This window comes from Geotrypetes seraphini, chromosome 1 (genome assembly GCF_902459505.1).
Source record: "Geotrypetes seraphini chromosome 1, aGeoSer1.1, whole genome shotgun sequence".
Classification (NCBI taxonomy): Eukaryota; Metazoa; Chordata; class Amphibia; order Gymnophiona; family Dermophiidae; genus Geotrypetes; species Geotrypetes seraphini.
The window spans coordinates 57014373-57026975 of NC_047084.1; the positions used below are offsets into that span (position 1 = coordinate 57014373).

General features: G+C 41.9%; 1 protein-coding gene across 3 annotated transcripts in view; it reads right to left on the reverse strand.

The window, feature by feature from the left end:
- Positions 1 to 12603, reverse strand: part of PARP8 (poly(ADP-ribose) polymerase family member 8) — a 505058-nt gene that overhangs the window by 212927 nt on the left and 279528 nt on the right. For all 3 annotated transcript variants that reach the window (XR_004538173.1, XR_004538172.1, XM_033931570.1), the window contains exon 17: positions 905 to 970. Coding sequence is in view for 1 of the 3 variants with exons in the window: in XM_033931570.1 (XP_033787461.1) it covers positions 905 to 970 (66 nt within the window). In the remaining 2 variants the exon portion in view is untranslated. The remainder of the gene's footprint in view (positions 1 to 904; positions 971 to 12603) is intronic.

The following is a 12603-nucleotide window of genomic DNA, read 5'->3' on the forward strand; positions in this document are numbered from 1 at the left end:
GGCATAGGGGCAGAGACATAAAGGGGAGATACATGGGGGAGGGATTATGTGCATGGGGCACAGGGACAAAGACATAAATGGGAGATACATGAGTATAGTATATGGACACAGGAGGGAGTATACAGATACAGAGGGGAGATATTGGAAATGGGGAAAATAGGAACACAGAAGGGAGATGGTTTGTGTGGATGGGATCAGATAGTTTGCAAGGACAGGGACCGAGCTCGCGGGGACGGGGATGAGCTTACGGGAACGGGGACAAATTTTTTCCCCACGTCATTCTCTAGTCAGGACCAGCTGCCACTGCTGTTTCAGGGGCTGGCGTGAGAATGCGGGGTTTTTTTGCCAGCAATTTTTTGGGGGGCCGATTGATTGAGTACCGGTCAACTGGAATTCCACTCTATTATTGGCTATTAAATAAAAAAAGATGTTGCCTTTGGCATGCTCAAAAGCCCAGTGGTTATTCTGACTCATCACAATTACAGACTTAGACTAAACACTTGAAAGTACAACATGTAATTAGCAAATTCCTTTAGAACATTTCATGGTAAAGCCTTTAAAAAGGAAGAAAAAAGACAACCAGAAAACTAAGCCAAAGAAAAGTTTCAACTGCATAGCAAGAACAAAGGCCTAAACCAAGACAAGAGTGGGGAGTAAAACAGAATGTTTCTAAAATGATGCAACTGTTTAACTAGAGATAACAAGGAAAATCATTTTAACAAATGGCAACACTGGAAAACTATTAAGTCAGTGATGATCATGCTTTAAAAAACTAAAATATTTCCTTTTTGGTTTAAAAATGACATAAGATACAAAACTTGTGATTAATCAAGATTTTATATTGTCCTACAAAAATATTACAGTACAATTTAACATATTTGAATATTAAGAATGTTATACAGACCTGTGTCATTTCTCTAATAGATGTAATGCTATCTAGTGCTTTCATGACTCTGCCATAATTCTTCTTCTGTTGATAAAGATAAAACAATTTAGATACGCAAAAGAAAAACTTTTACAGCCATTCTCTCCTTTGCCAAAAGTCATTTTGTAAGAACAAGTCCTTTATGTAAATTTTCATCTTCTCATAATATCAGTTAAGATTATTAAAATATTTATATAAAAGCACTTATCTTTATGATGGTTTTGGAAATACACAGCGCTGTACAGTGGTGATAAGTATTTGGGTTACAATATATCTCTATCCAAAGAAAGATAAGGTGATTTGTCCAAGATCACAAGGAGTGTCAGTGGTAGAAGCAGGATATGAACCCTGGATCCCTGGTGTGCAATTATAAATTTATTCAGGTACCAATATTGATTGAAAAAAGACTAACATCTTTATATGATTATGTTGCTCCCGAAAGATGTTTTTACTGAATTTTGCATTCCCTTTAACACATACTAGCAAAAATCCTGCAGAAATCACACTTAGATTGAAAATATGGACATTATGCTTGGACGAGAGCAGGCATAAATGTCAGCATGTAAAGTACATGCACATTTTACCACTGGCCAAACTCTGCCTAAACTCATCCCCTGAACATGCCTACTGTATGAGTATGCACTGATTTGCACCATGTGTACTTTTCAGCATGTCTAAATTTTATGAACCTATTTACGTACATAAAATGACATTTTGATTTATAAAAAGCACAGTTAACTTACCTGTAACAGGTGTTATCCGAGGACAGCAAACAAATATTTTCACATGTGGATGACATCATCCACGGAACCCAATACGGACAGTGCAAAAGTGAACTGTCACTTTAAACTTTTTGCAAGTCTCGAGACTGCCTGTACTGTACTTGTACTTCCTGCCTGATGGCGGATTGTGGGACTATCAGTTCAGTAAAAAAAAAAAAAAAAAGCTAAGAAGTCTCAGAAAATACCTATTACAGGTAAGTAAATCACAGTTATTTACCGTAACAGGTGTTATCCGGAGACAGCAGGCAGACATTCTCACATGTAGATGACGTCATCCACAAAGCCCGGTACAGACAGTGCCAAAGTGTACTGGCACTTTAAGCTTTGCAAAGCTTCAAGACTGCCTGCCTAATGTCGGCTCACCATTCCTCAGTTCCATAAGCAAGCTAAGAAGCCAACCAGGGGATGTGAGAATATCTGCTTGCTGTTCCTGGATAGCACCTGTTATGGTAAGTAACTATGCTTTATCCCAGGACAAGCAGGCAGCATATTTTCATATGTGGGACTCCCTAGCTTACTGAAATGGGACAGAGAGAGAGTTGGCCATTAAGATTAAAATAAATTCTATAATACTGCTTAGCCGAAACAACCATCTCATTTGGAGTAGGGTTTCAGACAGTAGTGAGATGTAAAATCAATGAACACCAAATAGCTATCACACAAGGAAATGAAATACCAGCGGACATGATCTGGAGTTCCTTTCAAGACTTAGAATGGAATAATTATATTAAATTATACAACAAATACTCTAAATCATACTGTGTTTTGGACTCATGTCCCCTAGAAATTATGAAGGCAGCTCCCTTAAACTTTAAACTATCCTTGCTGAATTACCTAACCAATAAACTAAAAAATGGAAAATTCCTCACTAATAATGGTCACAGAATAATAACCCCAATTCCAAAAAATAGTAAAGAATCATTAGCACTAATAACCAACTATAGACCAGTAGCATCCATTCCATTTATTGTAAAAATTATGGAAGGATTGGTACATACCCAATTGATGAAATATCTTGATCAATTCTCTCTCCTACATGAGACTCAATCTGGTTTTAGACCTTTGTTCAGCACTGAGACAGTAATTACGGCTATCTTAGATAATCTGTATCTCTTGTTCAGTAAGGGCCTTAATGCTCTGATCATGCAAGTCGATATGAGCTCTCCATTTGACTTGGTGGACCATGGGAAACTACTACAATGCTTAGATGCAATCGGTATCAGGGAAGAGGTCATAGACTGGTTTCGGGGTTTCCTTATGTCACGCACCTATCAGGTACGTTTCAATTCGATCTCTCTGATACCTGGAGCAATCCATCCGGCATACTGCAGTGGTCACCACTTTCCCCACTGCTTTTCAATGTGTACATGTCCTCATTAGGAGTGCAATTAACCCAGCTGGGGATAAAATTATTCAGTTACGCAGATGACTTCACGATCATCATCCCATTCACTAACTCTCTCTTGGAAGCTACTCCCAAGGCAACAGAAGTACTAAATCTGATGGAGCAGTGGATGTCTGAATTCAGACTGAGAATCAACTCAGAAAAAACACAAAATTTTTCTTAGCCTCCCTACACCCACTTGACACCAAAACATCACTCCGCATCAATAAATTTAGTTACCCTATTCAATCTACTATGAAGATATTGGGTGTAACATTGGATCAGAGCCTAACCATGAAAGACCAGGTTGACTCCTTAATCAGAAAGAGTTTTTTCACTCTATGGAAGCTTCGGTCTATTAGAGCATATTTTGACATGTAAGCTTTTAGAATTCTGGTACAATCCCTCGTTTTAAGTCAACTTGATTACTGTAATATCAAGTTGCTTAGGGAGCTGAGTGATGTCTTGGCGGAGCCACTGTCCGCGCTCTTCAACCTCTCCCTTAGTACAGGCAGCGTCCCGTTGGACTGGAGGACGGCTAGCGTCATTCCACTCCACAAGAAAGGCTCAAAGATGGAGACAGCAAACTACAGACCAGTGAGTCTAACATCGATAGTGAGCAAACTAATGGAAACTCTAATCAAACACCAATTAGATAAGATCCTGGATGAGGAGAATCTACGGGATCCATGACAACATGGATTTACTAAGGGGAGATCCTGCCAATCCAACCTGATCAGCTTCTTTGACTGGTTAACGGGGAAGCTGGATATAGGGGAGTCCCTGGACATCGTGTACCTGGACTTTAGCAAAGCATTCGATAGCGTACCACACCGCAGGTTACTGAGCAAGATGAGTTCTATAGGATTAGGTAACACATTGACGAAATGGGTTGGGAGCTGGCTTGGAGGTAGGCTCCAAAGGGTGGTGGTGAACGGCACCCCCTCAGAAATGATGGAGGTGATTAGTGGAGTACCACAGAGCTCAGTCTTGGGCCCAATCCTATTCAACATCTTTATAAGAGACTTGGCAGAAGGGCTTCGAGGTAAAATAACATTATTCGCCGATGACGCCAAACTGAGTAATGTAGTGGGCAAATGCACAACAGACGAAGATTCAGTGCCTGACAACATGATGCACGACCTACTCCTACTGGAGCGATGGTCTAGGACATGGCAACTCAACTTCAATGCCAAAAAATGCAAAGTTATGCACCTGGGCAGCCAGAATCCATGCAAGTCTTATACCCTTAATGGCGAGATCCTAGCAAAAATGGTAGCAGAACGAGACTTGGGGGTAATCGTCAGTGAGGACATGAAGTCTGCCAATCAAGTGGAGCAGGCTTCGTCCAAGGCAAGACAAATCATGGGCTGCATACGAAGGGGTTTCGTCAGTCGTAAGGCGGAAGTCATTATGCCATTGTATAGATCCATGGTGAGGCCCCACCTGGAATACTGTGTGCAATTCTGGAGGCCGCATTATCGCAAGGATGTGCTGAGACTGGAGTCGGTGCAAAGAATGGCCACCCGGATGGTCTCGGGACTCAAGGATCTACCATACGAAAAACGGCTTGACAAATTACAGCTATACTCGCTCGAGGAGCGCAGAGAGAGGGGGGACATGATCGAGACGTTCAAGTATCTTACGGGCCGCATCGAGGCGTAGGAAGATATCTTCTTTTTCAAGGGTCCCACGACAACAAGAGGGCATCCGTTGAAAATCAGGGGCGGGAAACTACGAGGTGACACCAGGAAATTATTTTTCACTGAAAGAGTGGTTGATCGCTGGAATAGTCTTCCACTACAGGTGATTGAGGCCAGCAGCGTGCCTGATTTTAAGGCCAAATGGGATCGGCACATGGGATCTATTCACAGGGCAAAGGTAGGGGAGGGACATTAAGGTGGGCAGACTAGATGGGCCGTGGGCCCTTATCTGCCGTCTATTTCTATGTTTCTATTTGGCAATTACCCAAAAGAATATGCGACGATTACAACTGGTGCAAAATGCAGCGATTAAACTGATCTTCGGACTGAAGAAGTCCGATCATGTAACACCTTACTACCGACTACTGCATTGGCTGCTGATGGAGGTGCGTGTGAAGTTTAAGTTCGGTTGTTTTTGCTTTAAGGCACTATTCGGTCTAGCCCCTAAATATATAACTGACTTTGTCTCTTTCTCAGCCAACAGACATAAGAGAAGCTCACACTTGAACTTCATTTCCCCTCCAGTTAGAGGATGTAAACTTAAAAGACATCAATACCTTCTCTCACATCAGGCAGCACTACGGAGTAAAGATCCAGATCAATTGCTTACACCTACTACGTATGGGGAATTTAGGAAACACCTAAGAACATATCTGTTCCTGAAGTATTTAGGCAGCTGACCTGTACAATTCTTACTCCAAAATAACTGTTAATCTATACCTGTTAATCGCTAGCTCTTAACTCTGTTTATTCCACTCAAGTTGTACCATCTTTTAATTATTGTAAACCGCATAGAACTTCACGGTCCTGCGATATATAAACTGTTATTATTATTATTATTAAAAGTTGAACTGAGGACCAAGTAGCTACTTTACAAATAACATCAATGGGAGTGGAATATAAGGAAGCTACTGATGTTGCCATAGCTTGGACTTTGTGTGCTGTTTCATGACCCTCGAGCTACAGCCCAGCCTGAGCATAGCAAAGCATAGCAAAGGAGATGCAGGCCACTTACCATGAAGACATGGTTTATTTGGTGACAGGTAGGCCCAATCTGTTAAGGTCAAAGGAGATGAACAGTTGAGGTGAAGCCCTGGATGGCTTAGTCCTTTGAATGTAGTAAGCCAAGGCGCGCTTTCAGCTTCAATGTGTGAAGAACAGTTTCTCTAGGATGAGAGTGAGGCTTTGGGAAGAACACTGGAAGCACAATGGATTGATTCAGGTGGAATTCTGTGACTACTTTGGGAAGGAATTTCGGATGAGTTCTGAGAACCACTTTGTCATGATGAAACGCTGTAAAAGGTGGGACGCAAACCAATGCTTGAAGTTCACTCACTTGAAGTGATGAGAGGTCAAGAAGACTACTTTTCAAGTGAGAAACTTAAAATGAGTAGATACCATTGGCTCAAATGGTGGTTTCATCAGACTGGCTAGGACTACATTAAGATCCCAAATAACTGGAGGGGGCTTGAGTGGAGGTTTGGCGTTGAAAGTCCTTTCATAAACTGGGATACAAGCAGATGAGTGGCCAGAGGTTTATTGTTGAAAGGAGCATGAAAAGCACCAATAGCACTGAGGTGAATTCTGACCAAAGTAGTCTTAAGTCCAGAGTAGGATAAATGGAAAAGATAGTGCAACACTGAAGGAAGAGAAAAGGATGATGCATCAAAGTCATGGAGGTTACACCAAAACATGAAACGTGTCCACTTATGCTGATAGCATTGCTGAGTAGAAGGTTTTCTGAAAGCACCTATGATGGCTTGTACTGAATCAGAAAGATTAAACTCTGATGAAGTTAGACCAAAAGGTACCAAGCTGTTAGATGCAGCAACTGCAGGTTGGGATGTAAAAGAGATCCTTGCCTCTGAGTGAGTAGAAATGGAAAGATCTGCAATGGAATTGGAGCCTTGGCACTCAGTTGAAGTAGAACGGGAAACCAAGGTTGCCTGGACCACCGAGGAGCTATCAGGATCATGGTGGCTGACTCTTACATACATAATTTTAGTCAAACACCATATTACACAAGTTATAACTATTATGACCAATTTCTGCTACATTTACAATCTAATAAAATATGCTCAACATAAATTCAAACTAAAATCCCTCCATATTTCTTATCTAATCATAACATTCAGGGTAAGAGTGAGAGTAAAAATCATCTGTTCAATATATACTAATACTGGATCATTCTTCCATGCTATATCATAAAAAGGTGTCAAATTATTGTGTTTTCAGCATTTTTTTAAATTGCACACGATCTATACAAATCCTCAGGGTTCCAGGGAGAGAAGGAAGTTGAAGGAATGTTATTGTTAGCAGAGTTGCTGAATGCACTGCTTGAGGTGAGGGAGCTTTGATCACCAATGGCCCAGATATGGGAACACTTGCAACCCATGAGACTTTAAAGTCGCTGCGATCACTACCAGGCACTTTGTGAACATTCTTGGAGAGGAAGCAAGGCCAAATGGCAGGACTTTGTATTGGAAGTTTTGATGGGCTATCCGGAACCATAGAAACTTTGTGTTTGGGGTTAATGGATATGTCTTTGAGGTCAAGAGAGCACAGCCAATCGTTTCATTCTAGAAGTGGGTATAGGGTCCCCAAGGATAGCATGCAAAACTTTTATTTGACTAGATATCTGTTGAGGGCTTGGAGGTTGAGAATGGGATGAAGACTTCCTGTCTTCTTTGGAATTAGGAAATACCTGGAGTAGGACCCTTGATTTTTCTGGGAAGGGGGTACTACTTCTATGGCTTTTAGCTGAAGTAGAGCATTGATTTCCTGAAGAAGGTACATCTGCTGAGATGTGAAAGAGGACTCTTGGAGGATTGTCTGGAGGCATGGTGGTAAAATGGAGAGAGTAACCATCTGAAATGATTTTGAGCACCAAGTTCCCTGAGGTGATGAGAGTTCAACAATAGTAATATAACAGAAGAAGACTTCCAATGGGTTGTGGAAGAGGTTGAGATGGGGGAATGTTGGCTATGCTCTCCAAAAGCAGGTCAAAAAGACTGGGCTGATTTTTGGGGGAGCTGAATTTCTGAGGCTTTTGTTGTTTCTGCCTCTTCTGTAGTGGTGGTTTGGAAGAAGCTTAAGTGGTCGAATAACGCCTCTTATAGGCATATGAAGTAAGCCTTTAGAGCCAGTGAGAGTAGTCCAACTTTGCTCATGTCACGCGAGTCTTTGAATGGTATCCTCAACCTTGTCTCTGAAGAGTTCTTCCCCGAGACAAGGGATGTTTGCCAAGCGGTCTTGAATGTTAATGTCCATATCAGAGTCTCTTAGCCATGCCAGGCATCTCATGGCAATGGACATTGCTGATGCTCTAGATGATACGTCAAAAGCATCAAATGTCGATCGTGCCATGAACTTTTGTGTATGAAAAACTGTGAATGGTATCTTGAAAGTCCTGTAGGTGGTCAGATGGAATGTACTGTTGAAAATTGGCTAGCTTCTTAAAAAGATGTTTGAGATAGAACATCAAAGCTTCAGTTCAGGACTCTTATTAGTTAACAGAGTTCTGATAAAGATGTCTACCAAACTTGTCCATGGTGCAACCCTCATGACCAGGTGGCGCAGCAGCATAAGCTCTGGAGCTAGAGAATTTCTTAAGAGTGGATTCAACCAAAAATGATTGATTTGATAATTGTGGTTTATCAAATCCAGGACAAGATTTAATTCTATAAAGATAGTCAATTTTCCTTGGAGCTATAGTAGTGGAAAGACGAATATTCCAGTTCTTAAAAAAGAACTTCCTTAAGTAGATTATGTAGAGATAACTTAAGAAGTTCTTTAGGAGGCTCATCAAAATTCAAAGCCTCTAAGAGCTCTGTTCTAGGCTCTAGGCCACACTAACTTAATAGGCAAGTCTTTTCCCATATTTCTGATGAATTTGATGAAAGAAAGCCCCTCTGGAGGAGATCCTCGCCTGGGAGGCAGAGGAGCTGGATCTGAAGGAATTCTATAGGATTCTGGAGCTGATAAAGTAGGCTCATTGTATCAAAATGGTGAAATAGGTCAGTGTCAATACCTGTGCAGCAGGTGACTCTTTATACAATGGAGAAGAAGGCTGTTTCTTAGAGAGTGGAGTATGAATGGAAGGACTTCTACGATGCTGGTACTGATCCAAAGACAATGATGTCACGTCATCTGGATTGTTTGAATCTTGATCTCCGATGCGAAGAGGACAAATCGGTACCATGTGAAGCTCTTTTAGATGCAGAAGAACATGCATTGGTATGATGTGATGTCTTCCTAGACTGTTCTGATGGAGAACGTCGATGCATTGATCAATGCCTCGATGCAGATCAACGATGAGTGGACGTAGATCTTTGATGTGTCAATGTAGAGTGATGATGCCTTAACGTAGACCTTGAGCCGGTACCCTGGGGCCTTGAGATGCTATGCTCTGGCTGAGCCAGTACTGAGGGAGTCAGTGTTTGCATTGGTGTAGAACCGAGCTTGGTGTAGAACCGAACTCCCTGTTAAGGAACTCCTTCAGTTGGTCTCGGAAGGTTTGCACTGGTATCATTGTCTCAACAGCTGGTACCATCGGTACTGCATGGTGTCTAGGGGTGGATAACCTCAATGAGGATGTTCCCTTGTAGGAGACATTGCCTGCACTGAAGGAGACCATTGCCTTCTGCTCTTAGTCTGCATTGAGGGACTCAATGCAGTGGAGGCCTGAGATGCTAGCTGGGAAGATGGCTTCTTAGCAGGTATTGATGGAGGAGTGGCATCCGATGTAGATACTGGTACCGATGGACCTGCCTTGTCACTGGTGTCCATCGCCGAGCCAAAAAGCTTCTGCTGCTGGATCTGAGCCTTCAACGAGCACGTTTGTAAGGTGAAACAGTGAGCACAAGTATCAACTTGATGCTCAGGTCCTAAATACCAGCTGTGCAGATCAGTGATGGAAATTAGGTGTTGGCACCGACAGCGCTTTTTAAAACCACTAGGAAGGTCTCGACATGGACAGGAAAATCGCAACAGTGAAGTTGAAAAACTCAAAGGTGATGAAAGATGAAACACCAAATTTAGAAAGAACCCAAAGGCCCGACCAAGGAACTGGCCAAAAAAATAAAGATTTTTTTTTAACTAAACGAAAAATACTATTGTTAGGAATTATCAAGAAAAACAGACGGCTGAAAGGGAAAAATATTGCTGATGGGAAGGCAATTTTGAGTGGAGTAAAAAAAAAAACAAAACAGAACTTCTTCGCTTTGCGGAAAATTAAGAACTGAAGAACCGTGAGCCGAAGCTTCACAAAGCTTAAAGTGCCAATATACTTGGCACTGTCCGTACTGGGCTCCATGGTGAGAATATGCTGTCTGCTTGTCCTAGATTAAATGTTCTTTATCCTAGACAACCAGGCAGTATATTCTCACATGTTGAACTCTCTAACTGGAAACAAAAGGGTTGGAAAGTAGTTGGCATTTAAGTAGAGCATAAAGTTTGCAGAACTGCTTCGCTAAATCAACTATCTCTTCTGGAATGATTCTCCAGACAGTAGTGTAATGTGAAGGTATGAAATGAGGACCAAGTGGCTGCTTTACAGATATTTTCAATAGGATTGTAACATAGATGAGCTATTGAAGTTGCCATAGCCCTAACTTTATGTGTTGTGACATGACTTTCTAGTGTCAGTTCAGCCCAAGCACAGCAAAAAGGTAATACAATCTGTGAACGATGTAGAGATAGTTCTCTTGGTGACAAGGAGTCCAAGTCAATTTAGATCAAATGAAAGGAACAGTTAAGTGAAAGTTCTGTGAGGTTTGGTTCTATCCTTGTAGTAAGCATGAGCATGCTTATAGTCCAATGTGTGAAGTACAGCTTCACCAAGGTGAGAATGTAGTCTTGGGAAAGAAGACAGGAAGAACTACAGACTGGATCAAATGAAAATATGAGACAACCTTAGGAAGAAATTTCGAATGTGTGCAGATGATGGAATGTTGTATTTGGTGAATCTGAGATAAGCGCTTGCAATTCAATGACTCAGCGTGTTAAAGTGATGCAGATTAAGAATACTACTTTCCATGTGAGATGTTTGAGAGATGAAGATACCATTGGATTAAAGGGAGGCTTCATCAGGGCTGATAGTATAATATTATGATTCCAAGTAACTGGAGGATGTTTGATTGGTGGTCTGGTATGAAAAAGGTCCTTGAAGACTCTGGAGATCAAAGGATGGACAGATAGCAGATTTTTATCCAGAGGTGTATGAAAATTGCTAATAGCACTAAGATGAACTCTGATTGAAAATATTTTAAGTCAGTTTTTAAGAGGTGTAGGAGATAGTCCAGGACTGATGGGAGAGGACCAATATCCGGATGTAACGAGTGTCAGTTACACCAGTGTGTGAATCTAGTCCACTTGAAGTGGTAACAATGTTGTGTGTAAGGTTACCTGGAAGCTTCACAGATGGCTGATACCGGTGCAGACAGTGTAAATCAGTGGTCTCAAACTCAAACCCTTTGCAGGGTCACATTTTGGATTTGTAGGTATTTGGAGGGCCGCAGAAAAAAATAGTTAATGTCTTATTAAAGAAATGACAATTTTGCACGAGGTTAAAACTCTTTATATAACTATAAAGCACAATTACTTACCGTAACAGGTGTTATCCAGGGACAGCAGGCAGCTAATCTCATATGTGGGTGATGTCATCCACGGAGCCCGGATGGTGACAGCCTCGCAAGCAGACTTGCTTGTACAAAACTCAGAAGTTTCGACTCTGCCGCACCGCGTATGTGCAAGTGCCTTCCCGCCCAACACATGGCGTGTCTCCTCAGTTCAGATAGCTAGCAGAGAAGCCAACCAGGGGAGGTGGGTGGGTTGTGAGAATAGCTGCCTGCTGTCCCTGGATAACACCTGTTACAGTAAGTAACTGTGCTTTATCCCAGGACAAGCAGGCAGCCTATTCTCACATGTGGGTGACCTCCAAGATAAGCAGAATGGGATGGAGGGAGTGTTGGCAACTTAGGAGAATAAATTTTGTAATACTCTCTGGAGAAAACGGCCATTCCCGTCTGGAGAAAACATCCAGACAATAATGAGAGGTGAAAGTATGAACCGAGGACCAGGTGGCAGCTTTGCAAATTTCCTCAATAGGAGTGGATCTGAGGAAAGCTACTGAAGCCGCCATGGCTCCGACTTTGTGGGCTGTGACTCAACTCTGTAGATGCAGTCCAGCCTGGGCACAGCAGTATCAGATACAAGAAGCCATCCAGTTCGAGATGGTACACTTAGAAATTGGATGTCCCAACTTCTTTGGATCGAAGACAAAAAGTTGAGGAGTAGATCTGTATGGTTTGGTGCGTTCTAAGTAGAAGGCCAAAGCACGTTTACAGTAGAGTATGAAGAGCTGATTCTCCAGGATAAGAATGGGGCCTTGGAAAAAACACTGGAAGTACAATGGATTGATTGAGATGAAATTCTGAAACCACTTTAGGTAAGAATTTTGGATGAGTACGGAGGACCACCTTGTCATGACGGAAAACTATGAAAGGTGGATCAGCAACTAAAGCTTGCAGCTCACTGACTCTTCGAGCAGATGTGACAGCAATGAGAAACACCACTTTCCAAGTAAGATATTTCAGATGAGCCGAATCCATTGGTTCAAAAGAAGGGTTCATCAATTGAGCAAGAACAACACTGAGATCCCAAACCACTGGAGGTGGGTTGAGAGGAGGTTTGGCAATGAAAAGTCCTTTCATAAATTTGGAAACCACCCAGATGAGCAGAAAGGTGTTTCCCTTCGATAGGCTGATGGAAAGCTGCAATTGCACTGAGATGGACTCGAATGGATGTAGA